This window comes from Elgaria multicarinata, chromosome 5, assembly GCF_023053635.1.
Source record: "Elgaria multicarinata webbii isolate HBS135686 ecotype San Diego chromosome 5, rElgMul1.1.pri, whole genome shotgun sequence".
Taxonomy (NCBI): Eukaryota; Metazoa; Chordata; class Lepidosauria; order Squamata; family Anguidae; genus Elgaria; species Elgaria multicarinata.
In genome coordinates, this window is record NC_086175.1 from 72,055,218 (window position 1) to 72,082,369 (window position 27,152).

The 27,152-nt window shown below is 40.8% G+C and overlaps 1 protein-coding gene across 1 annotated transcript in view; it reads left to right on the top strand.

The window, feature by feature from the left end:
- Positions 1 to 27,152, top strand: part of ERG (ETS transcription factor ERG) — a 176,082-nt gene that overhangs the window by 38,066 nt on the left and 110,864 nt on the right. The window contains exon 2 of the mRNA XM_063126625.1: positions 6,721 to 6,807. Coding sequence (XP_062982695.1) covers positions 6,769 to 6,807 — 39 coding nt within the window. The 5' untranslated portion in view covers positions 6,721 to 6,768. The remainder of the gene's footprint in view (positions 1 to 6,720; positions 6,808 to 27,152) is intronic.

The following is a 27,152-nucleotide window of genomic DNA, read 5'->3' on the forward strand; positions in this document are numbered from 1 at the left end:
GCAGGACACGGAATAACGGGCTCAAGTTAAAGGAAGCCAGATTCTGGCTGGACTTCAGGAAAAACTTCCTGACTGTTAGAGCAGTACGACAATGGAACCAGTTACCTAGGGAGGTTGTGGGCTCTCCCACACTAGAGGCATTCAAGAGGCAGCTGGACAACCATCTGTCAGGGATGCTTTAGGGTGGATTCCAGCATTGAGCAGGGGGTTGGACTCGATGGCCTTGTAGACCCCTTCCAACTGTACTATTCTATGAGTCTATGATTCTATTTCTATACAGAGAGAGAGCAAGCTCAGTCCATTCACACCCATCTACACAGAACAGGAGCATGTCCTGCCTCTCACCCACTTCCTTATACTTCCATCCTTCCTAGAAATACCAGTGATCTTCACTCACTTCTAAGGAATAAAGGTAGATGAACTAAATTTCTAAGCAAGGTGTGAGAGTGAGAGAACAGAAGGGACTAATGCCCCCCACCCCACCCCAGAAACCTTAGCAGAAGGAGTAGGTAGTGGAAGAAATTGAATCTTGATGCTGATTATGTCCTCGCATTGCTGGAAATACGAAGGATCCTCTTTTCCCCTCCCCAAACTACAGCAGAATCCTAACAGGTGCTCTTTCCACTCATGCAATATGAATCGTGCCCAGAACAAGGAAAACATAGGTCTAATCTCCCCAAGGAATGGAGTGGGCAGCAGCTCCATTCACAGACAATGGGACTTTCAGAGGTGCTGTCGTTCCCCCAAATGAAAGTGGCTTTAGATGTTCCCTTGGTATTGATTTCACACTGCTTTGCAGAAGATTCCAATAACTCCCCCTTTTCATCTCATGCAGAAAGATCTGAAGATTGTGGCAACTTGGAGAAAGGGACTGGGAGAGAGATTTTCAGCAGAATGCAGTGCCAACTGTCACTTTAAAATTCTTTTAGTTGGCCTGTCCCTCAGTGTTCTCTGGTTCCCATAACAAACATTGTTACCCAGCTAGCTGCCTCCCTCTCTCTGGGGTGGGCATGCTCATTAGTGTCTGAAGCCCAGTGGTGATGTGATACTACTGGCAAGTCTTAAGTTTTTTCAGAATATTTTCCTCCTAGTTGACACAGTCTTCTCCAACTTTCTTTCTTTCTTTTTTTAAAGTTATGTGTTATGAAAGAAAGGCAGACAGTGTTGATAGATCATGAGATAGTCTTTTTTAGACTTCCTTTGCTTACTGTGTTTGAAAGAGATTCTATGAGAAGAACCTGAGTTTAGGTTTGCATAATATGCTAGTTTCTGACAACGTAGCCTACAAATTATATTAGGTAATGTCTGCCAAATTAAGAAAGCCAATAATAATCAGTCCCAGTGATTTTCTTGCTTACCATCAAGAGCACATATAACGTATTTCTTCGATTCTAAGACACACTTTTCCCCCCATATAAACATCTCTAAAAATGGGGTGCGTCTTAGAATCACGGGTGCATTTATTATTTCTTAGAATCAAAGTTTTTTTTTCTGTTGGTGGTACTGAAATTAGTGTGCATCTTACAATCAATGGCATCTTAGAATTGAAGAAATACGGTAGTATGCCTGAGCATCCGGTGGGTTGTAATGGTAAAGTATGATTACCGTTTTTAATGGGACCACCGAGCAGTGCTGCTGCATGGCATTCATTCATTCATTTATTGATTCTAGAAGAGCTTATTTGGAGAAATTGTTTAACCCTTTTCTGCTGCACCATTTTTCCAGTCTAAATCACCCCATCAGATTTCTGTTAACCTTGCTATTGGAAAATGACAGCCACAATATATGTATCTGTCCTTTTTGCCCAGAAGGTCTAATAGCACCTCTTGAGAGAAGAGATTTCAATGAAGAAAATGGCGTAGGAGCAACGGGTTTAACATCTTTTCATCAAGCACCATTACTCCTATCCAATTCAGGCCTCATTGTGGCTGTTTTTCACTTTAGTAAGGTGATCCAGATTTTTCTGTCCCACATCATGGGTAGTTTGACCCTGTGATTCTAATATTTAAACCTATGGGTTGTCATTGTCATTATATCACAGCTGCTCATAGGACCAGGTCAATAGAACAATTGTACGCAATGCCAATTATTTAGGATCAGGATAGGCCATACATTCCAGAGTGACAAGTGTTTTCATATCCACATGGCCTGGACACATTTTGTTGAAGTTCACCAACTTTCAATAGGCAAAGACAGTTTTATGGAACATGGTTATTTATAGTTTACTATTACAGTATTGCTAAGAACTCATTTGTGGTGATGCAAGTTAAAAAAAATTGAAGAGATTTGGAAAATAAATGATATGCACCTAATAATAGCATGCTATTATTCATCTATGGCAACATTTACACATTCTGTGATTACAAAAAAAACCAAACTATGCAGTATTAATATTTTCTTTGTCACATTTTTTCCAATAGCTGTAAAAGTGTTCCACACAACCAAGAAAGTGAAATTAAAAACCTCAAAAAAGTGTGCCTTGCTCCTCTTTTAGACAGTTTTCTGGCATCTTCAGTCAAGTTTGGCATTTTCCAGTTCATAAGCTCTAATTTTTAAAGTGTGACATTTAGAAAGCTAAAAAATAATAATTCTGCAAAATACAATGGGCAGTGTTGTTCAAATCCAGAAGTGATCGTGCGGCTAGAAAATGAATTTGTGAAGAGTTTTACAAAAACACCCATTTTTGTTCTATGGCATGTGGAATCTCCCCTACCCAAAGAAGCTACACCAATAAATGGGAATTTTGGCTGCATAGTGACTGTTGATCTAGATCTTAAAGTGAGGTGTTCCCTTGATTTTGGGGGGATTACATTTGAACCTGTAAAAAACAAAAAGCTTATTAAAGATCTGACACTTGTCACAATAAATAGATTCTGACAGCTATCTAAGTAGTGGCCCAATATAAGTCTTATTCCACTACAAGCCATTCCATTAGTATTCACACGGGGCACAATCCATTGGGAAGAACTCCTGTGCTAAAATAAACGGTAGCTCCAGAGTGGTAGGCTTCATTATTTCCGAGAGCACTATATCAGAGTCATGTTTGAAATGGGCTGGATTAGATGAGGGAAGAGAGGGCTGCTGGTTTTGTTCATGACCCAGGGAAAAGTTTTGTTGTTGCCAGTATCCAGACACCATATAGTTGACCCTTTTGCAATCTGGACCAGGGAGAGAGATGGTGGGAACTTTAGTAGGATGCTGTGATAAACGTGCACGACACTTTGAAGTTAAAGTCACTTGCATTCATCATGACTTGGACATCACAATTAATGTAGTTCCATTAGTAGAGGTGTCCAGGTCACTGTGTGGTTCAGTTTTATTGGATGAGTTTCAGTTGTTGAGGCCTGAGGACAAGGTGCTTAGCCAAGTCCGGTTGACCACCTCTGTGCTTGACCCATATCCATCATGGCTTATTGCATCTAAAAGAGAGGGGAAGTCTGGCTGGGTCTAGAAGGTTGTCAACTCCTCAGAGAGAGAGAGAGAGAGAGAGAGAGAGAGAGTGGCACTGGCCAATAAGGTAGTTATTAGGCCACAACACAACAACTATAAGCTGGTTGCTAATATCCTCTTCCTGGGCAAGGTGCTTGAGTGGATAGATGCCAAGCGGCTCCAAGCATTCTTGAATGAAACTGATTATCTAGACCCATTTCAGTTGTGCTTCAGACCTGGTTTTGGAACAGAGGCCATGTCTACATCACCTCGATGGTCCAGGCTGGTCACTGCCAAGTCCCTGTGTGTCCAAATGATGCACAGGGACTCCCTGGGGCAGGGGGGAATGGGCATGGGTTTTCCCAGGGATAAAGAAACCCTGGGAAAACCCAATACTTTCTGCTGTTTTGGGACCATCCTGAGACCGCAGGAGGTGTGGGCCCCCATCCCACCTGATGCTGCACTTACTTGTGAGTAAGCATGGCATCAGAAATGGGCACGGAGCCATCAAGGGAATGGGTGGCAGCAATTTTGCCGCCCCTGGGATGGCAGGGAGGGGGTTTGGGGGGCAGTCTCAGGTTTTGGGGTTCTGTTTTTTTCAAAAAAGTACTTACAACTTTGATGAAGTGGGGCCTCGCTCTTCCATGACCGGCCCCACTGCTTTAAACAAAGAAAGACAACCGCGCTGTCCCTGGATGTGGTGCAGGCATGTGGGCCTAGGGGGAGGATCGTGGAACCAGGAAACCCCGAGATCCTCTCCCTTCCCTCCTGGAAGGCCGGGAGGTGTAGAAAGGGCCATAAACTGCCTTAGTCACCTGGTGGGATGACCTATGCTGAGAGAGGGACAGGTGGAATGTGACCCTGTTGATTCTCTTGGACCTTAGTGGCTTTTGATACCATTTGACCATGGAATCCTTCTGATAAGCTATCTGATTTGGGAGTTTGAGTTACTGCACTGCAGAGGTTCTACTCCTGTTTGACAGATTCCAAAAGATGGTGCTGGGGGATTATTGCTCTGTCCTGTGGCATTTATGCCATGGGGTGCCATAGGGCCCTGTTTTATCCCCATGCTGTTCAACATCTACATGACTCCGCTGGGGGAGATTATCCAGAGATATGATCTGAGGTGTCACCAATATGGGGATGACATTCAGCATTATCTCTTCTTTTTATGAAATCCAGATGAGGCAGTGGGTGTTCTGAACCAATGCCTGAGTGTGATAATGGTCTGGATGAGGGCCAGTAAACTGAGACTCAATGCAGACAAGATGGAGGTACTGTTAGTGGGTGGTTCGTCTGCCCTGTGAAGCGATGTTTAACCTGTTCTGGAGGGGGTTTCACTCTTCCCAAATGGTCAAGTTCATAGTTTGGGAGTGTTCTTGAAGCTTCAGATGGTCTAAAATAGGGCAGCAAGATTGTTAACAAGGACTGGCCAAAGTTATTATATTATGCCAGTACTTTTTACATTTGCAATGGCTGCCAGACCATTTATGACCCCATTTGAAGTGGTGTTATTAACATTCAAAGCCCTAAATGGCTTGGGGCCAGTTTACCTGAAGGAATGTCTCCTCCCATATACCTGCCCAGACCCTAGGATTGTCTTCAGTGGTCATTCTCTGGGAGTCCCCACCAAAGGAAGTGAGGTGGGTGGCTACTAAGGAAAAGCTCTTTTCTATTGTGGCACCCCAGTTGGGGAATTGGCTTCTCAGAGAGGCCCTCCTAGCGCATATATTGTGGTCTTTTCAGTACCAGGAGAAGACCCTATTTTCTCAGGTATTTTAGTTTATTATATTATATTTTGTTATGTTTTATTGTATGGTTTTTAATGAATTGCCAGAGAGCTTCAGCTGTTGGGCAGTATAGAAATGTAATAAATGCATAAATCAAAACATTTAAAAATCTGTATATGTATCTCATCTGTCTCTTCGTTTATCCTAGCTATGAAATTACTCTCTCCCTTTACAGCTTAGTTTCCCTGTCAAGAAACTAGAAAACCTTCCCCACTCTCTGAAGAGCTGAGATTTACTTTTCCTCACTTTTAAATTTACTTCTGAATAGCATCCTCATACCACCAACTAACCCTCCATTCATCAGTTCAGACACCTTAGTCTGACTTCCTAGCTTTAGTATTTTGGGGAAAATATTGTTTCCATAATTCTAAGAAAAGCAGAACAAAACCATGCTTTGCATACTTCATTTGAGCTGATGTTAAAGGTTTCAGGATTATTTTGTTATTAGAGTTCTATAATGCTGGAATTCGTACAGGAGACTGTGAAGGAAAACAAATATTGCAGTTGAAATAAAGTATCTAAGGGCCAGCAGCCCAGCATAGGACATTTTGCTGCTTGACAGGGAGAGCAAATGCTGTCCCTGACCCCCGTCTTAGTCAAGGTGCAGAACACCCAAGGCTGGCCAATTCATTTTGGCAAATGAGGCAGAAAATCCCGTAACTACCTCTTTCCTTCCCTGGCAATAAAAATATAGCATTTATAAATGAAATTACTAACCCTTTCATGACACCCAAGATCAGCTACCCTAGGCAACTACTTCACTCTACCTAATAGTAGGGCCAGCCCTGGAGACAGCCAACTAGAAGTTACAGGGGACGCATGTCTGCCACTAACTTGCATCTCACCAATATGTTTCCCTGGTAAAAAGAAAAGAATGATGTAATTTCAGTTTGTTGGCTGTCTTTTGCCAGGGGTAAGGTATTCTGAATGCAATTATGACATTTCACACTGGGGAAAAGCATGAGAGAGATATGGGTTGGTAAAGCCCCTTTTAATCCCATTTCCATGATTTTCACAGTATTTCAGAGGATCCATTTGAATGTGTCTTTGCCAGTGAATGTATGAGCTTGGCTGTCTAGTATTATTCTATGTAAGGAAGACATTCATGTGTACAGCATCTAGCACAATATTAGGTGCTTTATAAATTAATCATCATGATATGGAGCTGAAATTTGGGTGTCGGTTGAAATAGAGTTGGTAAAATCATCCAAAATATCTCTATGTTCTTTTGCCTCACAGTGCCCCTACACTTCATTAGTTTCCACCAAAGCATGAGAACAAGCACCTCATGACTGACATTGAATAAGGTCAATAGAAGAATCAAGGCAAGAATAAAATTACTTTGACGTTCTGAGAAAGAAATGCCAAATATAGTTAACACAATGAGTATGGATTTTCAAAAGTCTATGTAGAGTAGTTGGGTTATAAAAAGTCTTATTTCTCTACAAAATATAATTGAAAATTCTTGTACTTATATGCTTCTGTTTTCTTGGGTCTACAGTTGCCTGGGGGTCTGACCTTCTGGTACATATGCTGGCTGTTAAAGGACATGATTCAAACTGTCCCAGATCCAGCAGCGCATATCAAGGTAAATTTCATATTTACTTATAGGTTTATTGATAGCCAATTGTTTTCTTTATACAGTAGTTAAATGCCCATCCAAAGATGGCTGGATGAGATGAGTGGAGGGGACTGGGGAGATACTACAGTAATTCTGATCCCATCTATACTTAGTTTGTTCTGGAAGCCAGCTTGGCTACTGTCTTCTGCCTCAAAGCATGGAGGAGGTGTGGGTGTGTATGTGTACATGTGTGTATGTATGCCAGGGACACACACACACACACACACACACACACACACACCATTCTTTGCACTCCATAGATCTGTCTCACCCTCTCAAGTCATCCATGCTGGCCTTGGCATGTTTCAAGTATAGTACAGGTGAGCAAATGGAACAAGGTGAGAAACAGAGGCAACTCTGTGCCCTCTCTGCATAGTTCCACTCTCCTTTCCCACTCAAACTGTTTCTCACTTCCATCCTGCTGGCTTGAATGTGGAGAGAAGTGGGGAACTGGCTTCTAAAATAAACAAATAGGCACACAATATGACTGACATGGTTTTCTCTCTAAATTCTATTTTATTTAAAAATATTAATTTTTTTAAAAAAATATTAAGACTTTTTTTTGGGTGAATCTTTTTTCCTGATGTCTGGCTTGTAACTCAGTCACTCAACCTCACTGAAAATTACCGCTCTTTTGCTTAAATTTGATAATATCCAAAAGACGAAGTGACACAGAATGGACACAGTTCTTTCAGTCCAGCTCTTGAAGCCAATGGAGCCACTGACAATTTTTTTCTACCATTTCAATGAGAGTTAAACCATGATATAAGAGTCAGGTTAGTTTGCTTTTAAAAATCAAAAACTATTGGCCTTTCTGCCACAAGTACCAGTAAGGCTTGAATATCAGAGAATGTTCTTAATGCCAGGCAAGTTGTATTCAATTATTATTATGGAAATTGTTTTTTAAACAGAGATTCATAATAATGCACATCTATATACAACATTTCATATACTTTAGTTGCATCATAATCCTCACAAATGCCCTCTAGAGTAGTTCATATGGCAGATATGGGTCTGAGGCTGGGAGAGAGTGGCTTACCTAAGACCACATAGTTCATGGCTGAGATGAGATTTGAACTGCAAACTTCCTGGTTCACTAGTGACTGTGCAATCCTATACATATGTTTATCCTATACATATCCTATACAAATGTTTATTTGGGACTTGGAAGATGTCCCCTTGTATTCAATGTGAATTACAGAATCATATATTATTCACTATAATACACTCACACACCCCATAAAAGCTCTTGAGAAATACTCTTGGAACAGTTATTTTCCAGGGAATTAATGCTTCTGGAACACTGCAGAAAGCAAGAAAGCTTATCAATATTTGTTTCCATTTTAAGACTGCTGCATGGGTATTTTTGTTATTTATAGTAAATACTGCTGGCTTAAATAAAAATTCAGCTATACAATAGATAGGTTAGACCCACAATTAGATTGGATCCAGACATAGTCAAATTAGGATTAGACCCATTGAAATCAACTGGACATAAGTTAGTTACTTAGGATTTTTTTCAGGACATTTCCCCTTGGCCTAAATGACATTAAATATTTCTAATTATTATTGCAAACCTATTTCCATCTTTATTTGGAAACAGAAATATCCAGGTCTTTGTCCCATTTATTTTGAAAGGTTTTCATAATATTATCTGATAATATTCATGCACAACAGGTCTAGGGACTAGGGATGCTGGATTTTAGAAATCCATCCTGTGTGTTTTTCGCTGATTGTTTGGCATTGTTCGCTCCAGTGTCTGCCACTTAGATTTTCTTTTTCAATGTACAAAAAAAAATCACACAAAAATGTTAGACGTTTCGACACAATCTACATAATTTACTTTAGTATGTAAAATTTAGTGTATCAGCCCCCATCCATTCAACTTTTCCTGGTGTATATGTTTTCCCGGTAAACTTGCATATTTTCCAATGAATAAATTTGCGTAAATTTCAAGAAAGTAAAAACTAGTCCGAAAGTCTTCCACAGGTTGGTTTCTTAGGAATCTGAACTCATTTTAATCTGCCTTGGATTTCTCCAGCATCCCCACTGGGTACCACAGGCCTCCCACTTCTGTCCTCCAGGATTTCCCAGATGGCCATGACCCTTTCTCCTGCCCCTACCTCCTTTGCTCCAGCCATTGATTATTTACTGGTTCTTCCAGCTTCTGTGCCATTTTCTCCCCATTCTAAAAGATTGAAATGTCTCCTCTAAGGCTTAGTTACTGGCAGTAAGACGTTTAAGCTTTAATGCTGGGTTGGGGGCATATTTTAGGACCCACTCCTTTTGCCATTGGCCCTAGTCCAACCCACTTCTGGAATATGACCTCCAAGAGCTTCTCTGAAATTGAATTCAGCCCTCAGACTGAAAGAGGTTCCCCGCAACTGATTTATACCATATCTGCCCATTACCATCAATTCCTAGTGTTCTCTTGGATCAAGGCCTTTTCCAAAGGGGAGAACGCTCTTAACTAGTTATGTGTTCTCAAAAATGCGCTCAGAACATGACTAATTTAAAAGTATCAAAACAACATGGGTCTTAGCAATCTTGTTCACAGCTGAGCATGTGATGATATGATATGATATGATAAATTATTCTATTCCTCTATCATCCTACTTTACTATTTTCCCATATAGAGAGCCAATTTCTAAAACAGAGTTTGATTTCTTCTTTTCTAATGAGGCTGTAATAGTAAACCTATTTAGATGAATATAAATGTTGTAAAATGACTTTTGTTGAATATTTAAAGTTTTAGTATGTTGTAACTTTAAATTTTAAAAAAATAAATTACAAATATTTAAAGTTGAAGTACTACCAATTTTCAATTTCTGCAACTTATTTGTTACAGCCTTTCATTTTTGCATATGTTAAAAATAATCAACTGTTTCTTTTATTTGTGAGTGCATCTTTCATAACATTTACTTCAGCATTAAGGTTAAATATGATTTTTGGCTTGTGCTCTGATACTTTAAGGATAGTTCTCAGTACAAAATATCAAGATGGGTAAACAAAAGCAAAAAATAAGACTTTTCAAGGCTTTCTATTTTTGCAAAAGCTGTTTAGGGTATATGAGCTAATCCCATGCAATGCTGATATACAAAATGATCTGAAGTGTAGATAGATGGTAACAGTTTGAGTGTTTATGTCTTTCCGGAGTCTAACTACTTTCTGAGCCAAAGATAACATCAGAAGTATTGAATGTAGTACTACAACTTGCTAAAATTGCACCAAACTGTTATTTTTACAACAGGAACTTAAATTTCACTGGATGCATGGATGTTATGAACTTCAGATCCTATTGAAAAGAAATGGGCATGGAACAGTTTGGGATCAGCTCCAAATGTTTTGATTGCTTCAGGGTGTCATACACACACACATGGCTCTGAAAGAGGTACTAGTTTGGAAACTGATACATGGATACATGTTTTTAAAGATGTGTGTAGAAGTGTGTATGGCATCCACACCTTTTTGTAATATGTAGAGTGTGCATGAGAGTCAGCTTGTTCCTAACCTGGGCCTGATCTATGCCACTCTCTGTAATTCTGCATTGGAAGAGGAGGCTACACACTGCTGTAAGAAAGTACAGCAGTTCACAGGAGCAAACCTGAGCCCTTAGTGTAGTCAGAGGTAAAGAAACTAAATTGACCGGAATCCAAGTATTCTGCCTTAACTGGCTTGTGGATTAGGCTGTATGAGAGCATGTGAAACTTCAGAGTAAGCTCAGAAAAAGCTCAAATATCCCTCAGCTTTCCAACATCATTTCCTCTAATTGTGAGCTCAGGTGGTTGAGTGCCCATTAGTTTAGAAGTCGAACAGGCCCACCCCAAACTAAGGTGGCTTCTAGATATTTGGGGGATACCCTAGTTATGCAGACATAGGGAAGGATGGACAACTACGTCTATTTCTGGTCTGTGCCACTTTCATATGTGAAAGGCACCTGTTCCAGGCTGTCTGGAGACAGGAACAGGAACACCTCTTTTAGGGATTGGGAATACACTGCAACATTTTGTTGCAGGTCTCATTTATATTTCCTAGCAAAACTTGATCCTGTTGTCACTTTTTTGACACATTTCTGCACATAGTATCCGGCTGTGTAAAAATTACCAGTCTGCAAGGTAACATGTACTACTGGGGGGAGGGGGAAACAACTCATCAAAGAAGCAAATTAACGAAGTCCCTTGCAACTCTGGAGCTGCACAGTTCCGGAGTTAACAACACATTAGAGAAGCAAATTAACAAATTTCCAAAGTTAATTAATGCAGGAAACATATAGACATCTTTCAGTGGGAATAAAAAGTAGTGAATGGGGAAGGGCCAGCCCACGTCACAGCTGGGTCACAGGCACACCCAGGATTTAATGTGGAGGCACAGGGGAACATTGTAGATGGCTGTGACATCATGTGCCACAGTAGACCTCAAAATGCAGCCACGCTGCAGGAAAATACCTGTGAGCACAGCCCTTGGGTCTAAACAGTGATGCACAAGGACCACTTCTATAAAGAAGATGTCATTTTAAAGTGGAAATCCACATGCTTTTATGTAACGTGCATTAAAATGAGTATTTCCATGTGTTTATAAAAACACTGAGCCAGTTCAGACTGTATTTGCTTCTTTGGCACTTATATTATTGCCAAATTTTGACTGAAGATTGGGTTACCTGACCATAATCAAGATGTGTATTTTAACAAGGCTTGATTTAGCTAATAAAGTTGCTGCATGATTTAAGGGATCAAACAAGAAGGGAGTTTAGTGGAACAACCTTATGCCTGTTACTCAGAAAAGAAAAGTTTTTGCCATTAATGTATCTATTTTTCCTTTGAACCACAACAACTAAATGGAAATTTATGTGCTTAATTTCTTTATTCTTAAAAATTTGACCAAACCAGAATTTTTCTAAAACTCATCAAAGTGAGAAAGAAAACTATAAATATTTTCAGAAAGCTCAGGGCTTGAATTATTCCTTTGTAAGTGCAATACTAATTGCCTTTTACACTGGCTTTCATTTTTCATACTGTTCATTAAAAACAAGGTAACAGGTAGCGGTAGCTATAGTAACACATTGCACAAATGATACCTCAGTGTAATGTAGTTCACTTGTAAGAGAAGGCAAGTTGTACCAAGTTCTTCCCCACCCCCCACCCCCAGTTTTCAGTGTAAAAAAAGACCTTAAGAACAGACACAGATCTTTTGGATAGAAGCAGTAGTCGATAAATACATATAGGCTGGGTTTGGACGACACAATCAATGGGGAGGGGTGGAGGAGGCAACTGTTGGTTGAGTTGATTATTATGCCAAGTTGGGGGGGACATACAATGCACACACAACGGCCAGTACATTATTATTTTTAATTAAGCAATGCAGAAAAACAACAGGCTGCTCCGTTGTTTATCCATTAATCAATCAATCAATTAAAATGTCGTGTGGAGGGCTCTCCCCCTCCGTCAAGTGTACTATTCCATTGGCCATAGAGTTCTCCAACAGGAGAGGCCGAAAACACCCCGGCTGCTCCTCTACAGCCAGCAGAACTCGCAATAGCTGATGAGAGGCGGTGAGAGGGAGGCAGGAGGAGGGAGGGTGGGGAGGAACACCAGCAGCCCAGAAGCATGATGGGACTCTCAGCCGCGTGATGGGGGGAAGGGCAACATGTCGTTTGAAGAGTACAGGAAAATTAATGCACTGTGTGTTATTACCCGCTCCATTGCCTAATATGTTGTCTGAACTCAGACATAGTCTTAAAGATTTGATGCTTCTCTGAGTTTTCTGGGCAAAAGGAAAGTTACAAGTGAACTACATTACAGTTTCAGATCGGGCCACGAAGCGGTTCAGGGGGTCCAGCACAGCCCTAGTTGTCAATACCATGAATCCATTTTACCTGATAAAAGCCACCCCCATCTATCAAGCCAATTCTAAACACATATGCTTGGAAGTAACCCACCTTGGTTTCAGCAATAATTACTTTCAAGTTCACCTAGGGTAATGTTAGTGCTTAATTAACAACATTATACATCAACCCTCAGTTGAAGCCTGCGCCAGACTGCGACGGGTACAGGTAAGCCCCCCTGCCCCCTTACCTGGCTCTGCCACCGTCACCGCACGGACTGCAGTGCCAATGCCAGGTGAGCCCTCCTCCCCCCCCCTTACCTGTGTTCGGAGCTCCGGATGGAGGCAAACCGCTTCACCTCGATCCGCATCTCCCCCGACCCGATTCGGATCTGCCTTTGGCGGAGGTGGATCAGGTTGCTCCGCTCTGGATTCGCGATCCAAATCGGAGCGGAGCACAGCCCTATTGACAATTGAACATATAGAAGTGTCCTATGAGTTGCTGGGCTAATAAAAACATCCACGGTGGGGTATGTAGAGTGCTGTGGTGCTTTGAATCCAAAGGGTCTAACATTTGGCTTGTGAATAGCAAAACAAGAAGAGATGGTGAAAGTTCTTGTTGTTAGGCTGTGTAAGTGATGATGTCGAAACTCAAAATAAATTGGTGTGTACAGTAGGTCAAATCTAGTATTGTTTGTTAGTCTCAAATGAACACTGACTTTGATCTTACTTAACAACAACAACAACAGTTTATTGCGGTCAATAGACCATTCCAGCAGATAAAAATTTTACATACAGCAAACTGAACATACCATTAACTATTAACTATTAAAAGTCAGGCGATCATAGAAGATCTAAAAGAAATGGCCAGGTTCAAAAACTTGGCCACTTGCTCAGTGGTTGATTTGTCTATATTACAAAGTAAAAGAGACGTTAAGAATTCAGTTGGGTGACCAGGATAAAATTGTAAAATAGGGTTTAGAAGATCATTTCTAGCCCCTAGATAAAATCTGCAAAACAGTAAAACATGAGATACAGTTTCCACTTCACTATTGTTGCAGGGGCAGCATCTGTTGAGCACTGGAATTTTATTAAATCTGCCCTCCAAAAGTTTGGAGGGAAGAACATTAAGTCTGGCTAATGAGAATGCGCTCCTGTATTTAGGAATAGACAACCAGCGTAGATAAGGCATCCCATCTTTACAAAAGGAGGCTGGTAGTCCTAGGGACAGGGGGGAGACTGACTTTGATCCAACAAACTTTGATATTTTCATAATTCGAACCCAGACTGAATTAATTTATATTTTCTGTTCCTATATGGTCTGCATGATCAGTATAACAGCCAAACTCCACCATCAATGCACATGCTCAGTTGTTTGTTGCTGTAACCCTTTATTTCCCCAAGAAACTCAAAAAGTCCCATTTGCAATGCACATTGCAGAATGATTTTACTTTAACCCCTTTACTCTTTGCCAAAAACCAATCAGTTGAAAAGTTTAGGTCTGAAACCATGCAATAACTAATCACTTTTGAAGTAACAGCCATGTTTATTTGTGTCACCCTTCAATGTTCCTTTCTCACTGTTTCTCAACATGGCAGAGCTCCTGAGTATCACAGTTGTCAAATCTTGAGTGAAACTGAGATTATTAATCCTGAATATTTATGAAAATAAGAAATGGGAGTGGGGGAACAACTTTGATCATAACTATGGAGAAAGATTTATTGAATCATTTTTTTCCAGGAGAGTAAACAAGTTAAATAGCCAATTTACTCTCCCTATGTGCTTCTTTTACATTTATTTGGGTCTGATGGAATTTTTAGTGTTAATTTCAAAAAAGGAAATTCTTGAATACCATTCTGTTTTCTCTCTCTTGTGTGTCATTTAAAAAATGCTACCACTAAACTCCTTGGTTTGAAAAATAGAAGCCGGAAAGAACCGTTTCTTTCTTTTATAACTCTCAGGATTTCTGAGCAAATGCAAAAATCATTGCCAATAGCCAGATGGAGAACAGTGCTAATGATGTGTTCAAAGGGCAACATGTTACTTTAATCTTCTCCCTGAATTTGATATGAGTCCGTTTATAGATTTTAAAGATTTCTATTAAATATTCGGGGCTGCTGAGCATCCCTTCTGTCCCTTTGCTTGGCCTCCCACTTCTATTGATTTGATACGGAAATGGAAGAGTTGCTCTACTCACACTTGGTTGCATCTTCACTGATATGCCAGTTGGAAAAGAGCCGAGATTAGGTCCCTTGTTATTTGCATTCCAAAAGTCTCTTGTCTTTTAAAGTGGCGTTAACACATTGACTGAAGACAATCCATTGCATTGTCTACGATAAATTGCTAAACTTTTAAGGGATTTATTTTTTTTTGCCCGGATCTTCCTAGATAGTCTTTTTAAAAATTGATCACAACTTGTCCCTGCAGAGCTGAGTCAACTATTTAGGGCTGAGCTTGAATTTTTGGCAAGAAGCTCCCCTTTTCAGCTTTACAGACTGAAAGAACCAATTTGGTTTTTGGTTTTATTTCATTTTTACATCTATACATCCAGTGAGGCATTTAGTTTGCTTACCTAGCATGACAGATAATAATTTAATAGAGCATAAACCTCATTGGAAGATATTACTGACTTAGGCATAGCATAATATGCATCAAATTCATATGTGCAAATAAAACAGTAGATTAACAGATGCAAACAACAGCAGCATATACATCATTAAACTCTCCAATACTTATGATTAGGTTACTAAAAACCTCAATGAAATGTTAGCCTAATTTTAACAATTGCTTATCGCCTGGACCTTAATTTATATTATAAAGAATGAATGGACATAATTGTCAAAGAGACTGCACAAAAGTTTACAAGAGGAATAAAATATTTTATTTATTTATTTATTTATTTATTACATTTTTATACCGCCCAATAGCCAAAGCTCTCTGGGCGGTTCACAAAAATTAAAACCATAATAAAACAACCAACATGTTAAAAGCACAATTACAAAATACAGTATAAAAAGCACAACCAGGATAAAACCATGCAGCAAAATTGATATAAGATTAAAATACAGAGTTAGAACAGTAAAATTTAAATTTAAGTTAAAATTAAGTGTTAAAATACTGAGAGAATAAAAAGGTCTTCAGCTGGTGACAAAAATAGTTCAGTGTAGGTGCCAGGTGGACCTCTCTGAGGAGCTCATTCCACAACCAGGGTGCCACAGCGGAGAAAGCCCTCCTCCTAGTAGCCACCTGCCTCACTTCCTTTGGCTGTTACTTACTAAAACAATGCTCTTTATATAAAGAGGAAATTAACAGCCCAATCCTGTGCATGTTTGGTTAGAAATAAATCACACTGTGTTCAGTGGGCTTACTCCCAAGTAAATGTGCACAGATTAGGCTACATAATCGCTGGTGAGAGGAAGAGTAGCAAAGAGAATTTGAAGTTTACTGAAATATAATGGAGTTTCGCCAATAGTTTAGATTAGGGGTGTGCACGGACCCCCCGCTCCGCTTCACTTGCAGATCCGCCATTTTCCGGATCGGGCCGCTCCGCCCCGCCCCCGCTCCGCCCACTTCCGCTCCGCTCCGCTCGGAGCTCCGGATCCGGATCCGGAGCTCCGTTTTTCCCCCCCGTAGGCTTGCATTGAAAGCTAAAAAATTATACAACTTTTTTTCTGTTCAAGTTAGAAACCTCATGTTTGGCACCATGACACCTCATGGGGGTATACATAAGCATGCCAAGTTTCAAAGCAATCCCATCATCCCCTGATTTTTGGGGAATTTTTGAAAATCGGGCACCCCATTCACACCCCTTTCCATAGCTCCGTCAATTTGCACGTTAGAAACCTCAAACTCACCACCATGATAGCTTATCCATGTGTCCACATGGATGCCAAGTTTCAAGGTAATCCCATCATCCTCTGATTTTGGGGAAAATTTTAAAAATTGGGCACCCCATTCACACCCCTTTTGATAGCTCCATCAATTTGCATGTTAGAAACCTCAAACTCAGCACCATGAAAGCTTATCCATGTGTCCACATGGACGCCGAGACTCAAGGCAATCCCATCATCCCCTGATTTTTGGCAGGGCTTAAACCTGAAAAATTTGGAACTTCCAAAACTCCAAGTGAGCGCAGGAAGGACTTCTCCCCTGAGTCAAAGCCACACACACACAACATCCCTGCGAGGTGGGCAGGGGAGGAGGGAGGGAAGGCAGGCAGGCATGCAGCTGGCATTTCTGGGGGCATAAGGAAGTGAGCCAAGGATAAGCCAGTAATGCATATAAAATGGAATAAATCAATAAATAAACAAAGGAGGGGTGGAATTAAAAGCAGCAGTGTTGCTCAATAAACAGCAAGAAGAATTTTTTTAAAAAGGCTATATCTGTCTTTTACCAGCAATAGGGGGACGTGCCCGGGGGAGGGGGAAGTAGCTGCCAGTTCAACTCAAGACAGCCATTGCTTCACCACGAGAGCTCTAAGAAGCAAACGCTCACTTCAACTCATAACAGGCATCGCTCCACCACTAAGAAATGAACGCTCACTTCGACTCATGATAGGCATTGCTCCACCGTTTTACTCTCTTTGGAGGGCTCTAATGGCCTTCCAGTGCAGGAGAGAGTGGGGGCACGTCCACGATGAGATGCCCTAGGGGAGCTCATCCCCTTGCACCACATCGATTCAGTTGTTCCCCAAAGTTAGGGTGGGTAGCAGTGCTGTGTTTCTATCTCTTATTCTTGGCTTAGTATATGATTTCAGGTTGTGTTTGTGCATTTGGTGGGGCTACTGTTTTAAAAAACACTGGGAAAAGCCCGTTCAGATGAAGAAAGGGAAGTTTCCCAGAATCCCAAGTTACCTGTTTTGCCTATGCCCTCCTCTAACTTTGGGATCATCATGACCGGGAGCTGACTCTGCCCCTCAGCCCTTTGAAAAAGGTATTTTTCCCGCTGATTTTTTTAAAACTTCTAGCGCGCGACCCGCACAACGCAGAAAGTTGAGAGTAGTCTCAAAATGACCCCCATCCACGACTCTCTGTGCACAAGAATTTTCGGAACGATAGCTTAAAAACCAACCCAGTTATGCCCGAGTCTTTCCCTCAATGCAATCCTATGGGCGAAAAGCTGAAAACGCCGTTTGAGCCGCGCGGTTGACCCGATTTTCACAAAAATATAGCACGCGACCCGCACGACGCAGAGAGGTGAGAGTGGTCTCAAAATGACCTCCATCCACGACTCTCTGAGCACAAGAATTTCCAGAACGATAGCTTCAAAAAGAACGTAGTTATCCGCGATTATTTGCCGCAATGCAATCCTATGGCGAAATGTTTTCAAGATGGCGACCGGAGCGCTCCGCCTGAACTAGGAGCTCCGAAAAATGGTCGCTTCTCTTCGCCTTGCTTCTAGGGGTCCGCGGTCCGCTCCTACTCCGCCTCTGGGTAAGGCGGAGCAGGCCAATCCGCTACTGCTTCTACGCTCCTAATCGGAGCGGATCACACCCCTAGTTTAGATCAAAAGAGGTTTACAGTCGTAGGTCAAAATATATTAAGGTTAACTCATCCATGTCAGTGGATGAGTTAACCCCGAGTACTTGCTGACTTCACGTAAGAATGTTTCCGGCCAATTCTAGTGCAATACTTTTCTTCTATGGAAAAAATAGATTAATGTGACAATATTTTGTCTGAATACAAAATCCATGAGAATTTCGTTGAAAAGATTTGTAAGCAGAAGCAAGAAAGCATACCAGTGCAACATTTTTTCACATATGCCCTGCAGATCACCCTTCTCTTTCAACTTAATATTCATCCTGTCTCATGCATTTTGTTTAGAGATAGACATGCTACCCTTGAATTAACCTGGAAATTATCCTCCCCACCCAGGAGAAAGAACAGTCCACAGCATATGGTAAACATGTCCAAGCTGCCATAATTCCTTCTGAGCCCCCACCCCCACCCCGGCCTAAAAAACTAGACAAAATCTTGTGTGCCCTTCTGCGTAAACACATATGTGAATTGAGTATGGGTTGTCAACCAAAGGGTGTTGTCCAGAGGCAGGAATCAGGCATATATATATATATATATATATATATATATATATATATATATATTTCCACATCTTCCACAATGTCTTGTGAGAACTTGGGTTGAGGCTAGGGGTGTGGACGGACCCCCCCGATCCGCTTCTCTTCCAGATCCGCAACTTCCGGATCAGGTCCGCTCCGCTCCACCTATAGTCCGCTCCGGTTTGCTGCGAAGCTACGGATCCGGATCAGAACTCCGCTTTCCCCCCATAGGCTTGCACTGAAATCCAAAAAAGCCTACAACTTTTTTTCTCTTAACGTTAGAAACCTCAAATTTGGCAGCATGACACCTCATGCATGTATACACACGCATGCCAAGCCTCAAGCAAATCCAAGCCTCCCCTGATTTTGGGGGAATTTTTGAAAATCGGACACCCCATTTTCAGACATGGACTTTTCTCCGACATTTTGACAGATAAAAACTTGGAAGCAGGCACATCCACATTCATGGCAAGTTTCAAGCAAATTCCATCATCCCCTGATTTTTTTGGGGGGGCTTTAACGTCTAACGTAGCACCCCGAACCATAATTCACACCCCTTTGATATCTCTGTCAATTTTCACGTTAGAAACCTCAAACTCAGCACCATGATAGCTTATCCATGTATACACAATGCATGCCAAGCCTCAAGCCAATCCAAGCCTCCCATGATTTTTTGGGAATTTTTGAAAATCGGACACCCCGTTTTCAGACATGGACTTTTCTCTGACATTTTGACAGATAAAAACTTGGAAGCAGGCACATCCACATTCATGGCAAGTTTCAAGCAAATTCCATCATCCCCTGATTTTGGGGGGAGCTTTAACCTCTAACGCAGCACCCCTAACCCCAATTCACACCCCTTTTGATATCGCCATCAATTTTCACATTAGAAACCTCAAGTTAGGCACCATGACACCTCATGCACGTATACACATGCATGCCAAGCCTCAAGCCAATCCAAGTCTCCCCTGATTTTTGGGGAATTTTTGAAAATCAGACACCCCAGTATCTCAGGGATTTAAAGCTGCAGACAGCTCAATGGGGCCATTTCAAAGGAAATCCCAACATGCCATGAATTGGGGAGTAGATAACCCTAAATATGAATCTTGGAACTTCAAAAAGTCTAAGTGAGTGCAGGAAGGACTTGTCCCCTGAGACAAAGCAAGACACACACAAACCATCCCTGCAAGGCGGTCACAGAGGAGGAGGACAGGCGGGCAGAGAGCCAGGCAGAGATATGCATAGATCTAGTATGGGGGAGTCAGTCCCGGCAGAGGCCCCACCACAGCAGCACCCCGGGGGGAAGGCAGGCAGGCAGGCAGGCAGCAGACATTTCTGGGGGCACAAGGAAGTGAGCCAAGGATAGTTTCAAAGCCAGTAATGCAAACCATCCCTGTGAGGTGGGAGCAGCACAGAGAGATGCCTTTTCTTTTGCATCCCATAACTAGGAGGCTAGGAGGATAAGAGTAAAGCTTTGTGATCCTTGCTTCAGAGTTGATTGACTGCACTGTGATCACAGCCATTATTAAACAACAACAACAATAGTAACGTTAATAATAGCAGTACTAATTAATATTAATAGTAATAATAATAACAACAACAATAAGGAGTTGAACCACAATGAAAGCCTGCCTGACTTCACTGAAGAGGAAAAGCCAGGAGAGCTTGGGCTATGGGGTGTAAATATAAAATGGAATAAATAAATAAATAAACAAAGGAGGGGTGGAATTAAAAGCAGCAGTGTTGCTGAATAAACAACAACAAGAATTGTTTTTTAAAGGCTATGTCTGTCTTTTACCAGTAAGAGGAAAGTGGACGTGCCCAGAGGGAGGGGGATATGCCAATTTTTGACTGGCCCTAAGTAAGTACCAATGTTTAAGAAGCTACCTGTCACTTCAACTCATGACAGGCATTAGTCTCCACTGGTTACTCTTTGGAGGGCTCTGATGATCCTCCATGGAGTGCACTGGGCACGTCCACATGCCCTAGGGGACCTCATCCCCTTGCATCACATTCAGTTGTTCAAGGTTAGGGTGGGTAGCAGTGCTGTGTTTCCTATCTGTTATTTATTTGCTTAGTATATGATTTCAGGTTGTGTTTGTGCATTTGGTGGGCTGCTGTTTTAAAAAACACTGGGAAAAGTCCGTTCAGACAAAGTTTCCCAGTATCCCAAGTTACTAAGTATCCCGTTTTGCCTATCCCCTCCTCCAACTTTGGGATTGGAGGATGCTTCATCAGGTGATCATGACTGGGAGTTGAATCTGCCTCTCAGCACTTCAAAAAGGTACCTCTCCCGCTTTTTTTACCCTATTTTTTTGAAAATTATAGCAAGCAAACCACACCACACAGAGTGCTCAGAGTAGGCTCAAAATGACCCCCACCCACAACTCTCTAAGAACACCATGTAGCAGAAAGATAGCTTTAAAAACAAAACAGTTATCCCCTAATCTTTTCCTCAATGCAATCCTATGGGTGAAAAAATTCAAAATGGTTGGTGGATCACTCCGCGAAAAGAGAAGCGCTCCGCCTATGGCCGTTTCTCTTCGCCATGCTTCTCCAGGCCCCCGGTTTGCTTCTCCTCCTCCTCTGGACAAGGCGGATCAGGCCAATTCGCTCCTGCTTCTCCGGTCTGAGGAGAAGCGGAGCACATCCCTAGTTGAGGCCCAAAAATCACATGTGTTGTGGAGGAACAAGGGGTCCTTATTGCTGCTGAAACTATACTTACAACTGTTAGCACTACTACTAATAACTTCAGGGCTTTTTTGCATGCTCAGTGATACTAATTTCTAAAACCATCCTAGCCCTTTGTCCATTTAAAAAGCCCCAAACCATGATGCATGAAACAAACTGCTGACACAGTATAGTGTTTCCTCTCATGTAGAAATTGCCAGGTGCATTGGTTAGTTGTAATTGCAGGCACCCATAATTTGGGTAAAACAGAACCACTTAACAATGTCTTTGCCAGACATTTTGTATAAGTACTACAATGTAGCACAGGGTGGTCATATTCGTAGCGGAAAGCAAGAAACACATGTGCCGTCTTATCAAAAGAAAGAAAAGGGACACAGACAGGCAAAAATGCAGACAGAGACGACGTGTCTGTCCTTAGGACCAGTGAAGTCGCAGGCACATTGTCTTCCACATGTGCATTAATTTGTGTGGATTGTGTTCACCAGATGTTGGGATGGATCCTATACTTGGAACTGCAAAGCCAAAAGCTAACAAAATCAAATTCCAGTGCTGAAATTAATGTGATCATGCTACATTTTTTCTTTTTTTAAAATAACACACTAACAAAATGCACACTCTTCAGTGAACAAATTATGCATGTTCTTATTTTCTTTTAAATTGTCCATGTGCATATTTATTTTCTTATTATCAGTAGCAGTTGGTGCTTTTGCTTCTTCCTAGGAAAACAAAACTGATCTCTTGCACTTCAGCTATTTATCTTTACAGTGGAATGCCTTAAGTGCCTACAACCTGAATTTAAAAATCAGATCTAATAGATTGATAAATAAGGTTTTAAACAAATGCAATAGGAAGAAGAAATTGAAAGATGAATGCTTTAGATGTCTGGGTAGGGTGTTCTGCGGATGGAGAGTCACCCTTGAAAAGATTTTCTTTTGTGTCCAACTGCCTCACCCCATTTGGTGGGGCACCTGGACAAGGGCATCAAAAGATCTTAGGATCTGAGTAGGTGAATATGGGAAACATTCCTTCTAGTAACCTTCCCAAGCTGTTTAGGGTTTAAAAAGTTAAAACCAGAAATGGACTCACAGCTAGCACAGATGCCCTGTTTTGCATTACCTGAAATTTCTAGACCATTTTTAGACATATCCCATAGCCAACCTATTTTGTATATTGGTTTTTGTTTAAAGGCACCCATATGTTTACATGTAATTTCAAATGTGTATTTTATCTCTATAACATTACAATTAAGATTTATTTATTCATTTATTCTGCTTGTGTATGCCATATCAAGTAGGGGTGTGCAAAGCGGGTCTTCCCTGCCATGAAATTCAATCTGGAGCTCCAATCTGGAGCTTCTCTGCCTCTGTCCAGATCTATTGGACAGAGCCCCACACCCACCCTGAAATGGGAAGCCCAACCACTGAAATAAAGAGCCTGCCTGTGCCTGACTCAGGTGTAGAAGCTTTCTCACTCAACATGCCAGTCAGCCAGCCCAGCAGCCCTTTCACACTGTGGAAATGTGGATGATTGACGTCTATGAGTCTGAGGAGAAATGTGCTCCCTTTCTCCCTACCACCCCCCCCGCAGCCAGAATCAGCAGTCAGTTAGTGTTTCTCACTCACCTAAACACTGTGATTGGAGAAGAACACGATCAGGGACAGCGCTGTGGCTATTCCTAATTAGTGAGCCACAGATGTCAATATCAAAGCTACACCTCACACCACTCAGCATCTTCCGAATATGGAGATATTCACATTATTATTATTATTATTATTATTATTATTATTATTTATTTATTTATATAGCACCATCAATGTACATTTTACACACACACACACACACACACACACACACACACACACACCAGGATGATTCTGGAGACTTTAGAAGCTCCAATTGGGCATGTCTCCGCTCTGATATTAGCTGATGGGTTTGGAAGTGGCCAATCTCTGTTCTGGAAGATTGAATGCTCCGCAGATGTTTGTGGTTACCAGATAATTCTGAGGCGGAGTGCACAACCCTAATATCAATCTGTAGCTCAATCCAGATAAGATGGGGGATACTGTTGCAACTAATTCTAGACAGAGAGAGTGTGTGTGTGAGAGCAAGAGTGAGAGAGAGCGAGAGAGCAGCCACAACTATTTATACTCTTGTAACATCTTGTTTCAAATGGAGATGCACAGTTGTTTCATGTTTATCATTATGTTGGTAACCCTTAGGGATGTGAAAGCCTTTGAATTAGGGTGTTGAAATATACAAATATCTCTGCTCAAATAACTGAGCAGAGTCATGGTAGGCACAGCCTTCCTAGAACAGGCCACCTATACTGATTCTTATCAAAAATGCCTAATGTGGGGCTGAACGCAACCCAGTGCTGAAGATGCTTGGGCTGAGATGTTCTTCAGCGCCATTTTTGAGACGCAACATCTTTAGTTCTAGCTATTCAAATAAATGGGCACCTGAGTCTCTAATGATTTGACCAAGCAGATTTTAAAACCTCCAAACTCTTGTTTGTTTGTTTGTTTGTTTGTTTGTTTGTTTTGGCAAAAGCCCACAATTTTTTATGAATATTGGAAGGAAATCCTCACAAAACCCTGACCATTTTTGAGCAGAACATGGTGATGTTCATGTATTCCTAGTATCAGGGATCCCTAATGTTCAATGTGCTACGTATTTAATTTATGATGATCTATAAAAGCATAGTATTTTTGATTACATGAGGAATCATTTAGATTGTGGTTTTGTCCTAAAAGAATACTTGAATATGTTACTAAAAATTTTAGAGGAACAATGTCTTTCATAAATGAATTGAAGCCAATGTCTGCTTGAAATATGGAGTATTCAATTGTAATTAAGGCCACAGCTAGACCTAAGGTTTATCCTGGTATCATCCAGGGTTTGCCCCTGCCTGAGCACTGGATCCCCTGTGTGTCACCTAGATGAACAGGTTTGACCCCTGGACGATCCAGGGATAAACCTTAGGTCTAGCTACAGCCTGAGTCTGCAGTACAATAGGAAAACAACTATGATCCTAACAGTCTTAAGGGCTGGATTCCAATAATGCTTTCTGACAGGCAATTTGCCAAAATGGAATCACCAGTTTTTTATTGAATGTACTTTCTCCAAAGCTCAACCATTGAGTAACTATGATACACTGAATCTGGAATCTCCTTAATTGTAGGTCTCCCTGACCTTAATATTTTACAGGCACTGGAGAGGCGTTCTCTCCTCAGATATCAAGTAGGTTTTTATGTTATGAGTATGAGGGCAGAACTACACACATATATAGAACTAGTCTATTCTATGTTTGTTTTTCTCCACTTCCTGGTAATGTAAAGTATGACACCATGTATTATATAGTACAATTGTACTGAGCATTTCCTTGTTGCTGACAAATGATTATGTGATGGTGGGGAAATGCCCAGCGCGATAGTATCACTACATATTATTGGGAAGAGGAGGAGGGAAGGACCATACAGCAACCAAAGGAACAGCAGCTCTGTGTTCCTTGGAACATCTATTTCTGTTTCTAAACAAGCCACTTGGTCAGGATACTGATGCATCCCTGCCCAAAACAGGGTTCACAGAACTTCTGCCTAGAATTGTTGCCTTCTTGTTCATTTCAACTGAGATACTTAATGTGCTTGTGTATCTCTTTGTGCATGGGGATTGGCTCACGTAATTGGAATAAATGAAGACCTCTTGGGTACACTAGATCCATTTATATGTACATGAAATAAAGGTTATTGCTTTAAGATGTAAGGACCAGCCATCACTACGTCCAATGGGATTACTGTCATTTTGAGAGCCTGTTTGATTAAGTGGTGGGATGTGAGGTTTTAAAATAAATACATAAAATGTATGCAAACATTCTCTGAAACTTTGATCTGCGAGCACATACATTTTGAACCATATTTATTTAATCATTGACCTATCAGGATTGATGTTTAGTTTCTACCATGTACTGCATAAAAATACTTCACAATCAGTTTATGCCTTGTCTGAAATGAAGTACCATGAAATACATGCACATACAGATAGACAGTGTGCTTGTGTTTATATATATATATATATATATATATATATATATATATATTATACACACATACACTGTATATGTATATATAAACTTCTGTTGTGGAATTTCTCGCTTTAAACTGTGTCCGTAACCCCATTTTACTCAAATACCTGGATTTAAGCTAATTTGGTAAATAATACTAAATCAGTTTAAATTCAAGAACTTTGGCTTAATTGTGTTGTGGATCAAGCCATATAACAGCAGGACTGTTGGTTTTAGTGCTTTTGGCTCCAGAAATGCAGGAAAATTGTTCTGTAGCCAAAAGTGTGACTGACTTGGCTGGGCAAAGAGTTTCCTCTGTCATTTTTTTTTATAAACAGCATGTGGTTATAGTTTAGGATCATTATTTAGTTGAGAGCCAAACCCTTTTCAGAAAAGACAAGAATACTTGCATGGTCAGGGTAGCTGAATATATGATATATTTGCACATTTTATCGGAGGGAAGTAAACTCTATGCTGTATGACTGATGAAGAAAATTTTTCATACAAGAGAGAAAACATCCTGAAACCGTTTACAGAAATACTTAACTACAGCCCACACATGAGAGGATTCTATTTAGGTGTTCATAGAACACCAAAACAGATCATTGGGGGAAGAGTAGTGGCAGTCCACTAGCTCTAAACACATTGTGGTAACAGGAGTTACTGCTAGGGCAATCGGAAACTAGCTGAAACTACCTCATCCAGAACAGTACAGCTCAGCAGAGATCCCTTCTGCAAACACCACTTACTTGTCTCATTCTGGAAACAGTAGTTTTGGCTAGTTTGCAGAACAACAGCATTGGTTACTGCTCCAAATCACTACTGGTTAATTTCGTAGTACCATCTACTGTGATGATATTACATTGCTGCTAGTGACTGAAGACTGCTGTTTGAGTTATTATCGTGCCTGACCTATATGGGAAGAAATAGAAGACTCTTTGATATTAAAAAGTATTCCCTTTTATTTGCTCTCTTCATTATGCAATGAATCAAATTTAAGAATCTAGTGTGGGATTGGGTAATTTGTCTCCCCTAGATGGTGGACTGCAATTCCCATCAGCTCGAGCGAACATTGCTGATGGTGAGAGCTCATGGGAGTTGCAGTACAAAAATATGTGGATCCCATTAAATATATATTTTAGGCCAGTGTATTCATAGCTAAATTTAAAAAAATAAATTGCAAGTTAAATTGAATAATATATAAGAGTTCACCATTTTGTATTGAAATTATTGGAGAACATTAATTTGCAATGGAAAACCTAGAAGAAACCTTTTTAGATCACTCTTTTTCTTATTCATTCCCTTTTTGTTTTTACTGTACAGTAGCATGTTTTAGAGACTTTTAGAAGAAATATCTGGGTTTCTTCAAGTAACTGTTTCATTATGTGCTGCCAGTTCCACCTCATTTCAATAACAATTAAAAAGGATCCTTGGCAAATGTTGAGATGCAAAACAATTTATATATTAGTGTCATTCCTTCATTAATCTTACTGTTTTGACACAAAATGATCATTTGCAGTAACACTGGAACCACGTCGCACAAATTTAATGATCATAGAGATTCTCTAACATTTTGACGACCTTCCAAAACTGGATTGCTGTAAACATTATTAAGCTTGTAGTAATAATGATGTAATTTGTCCTGTAAACAGCTTGAGAAACCCCAGTGAAATATATCAATCTTAG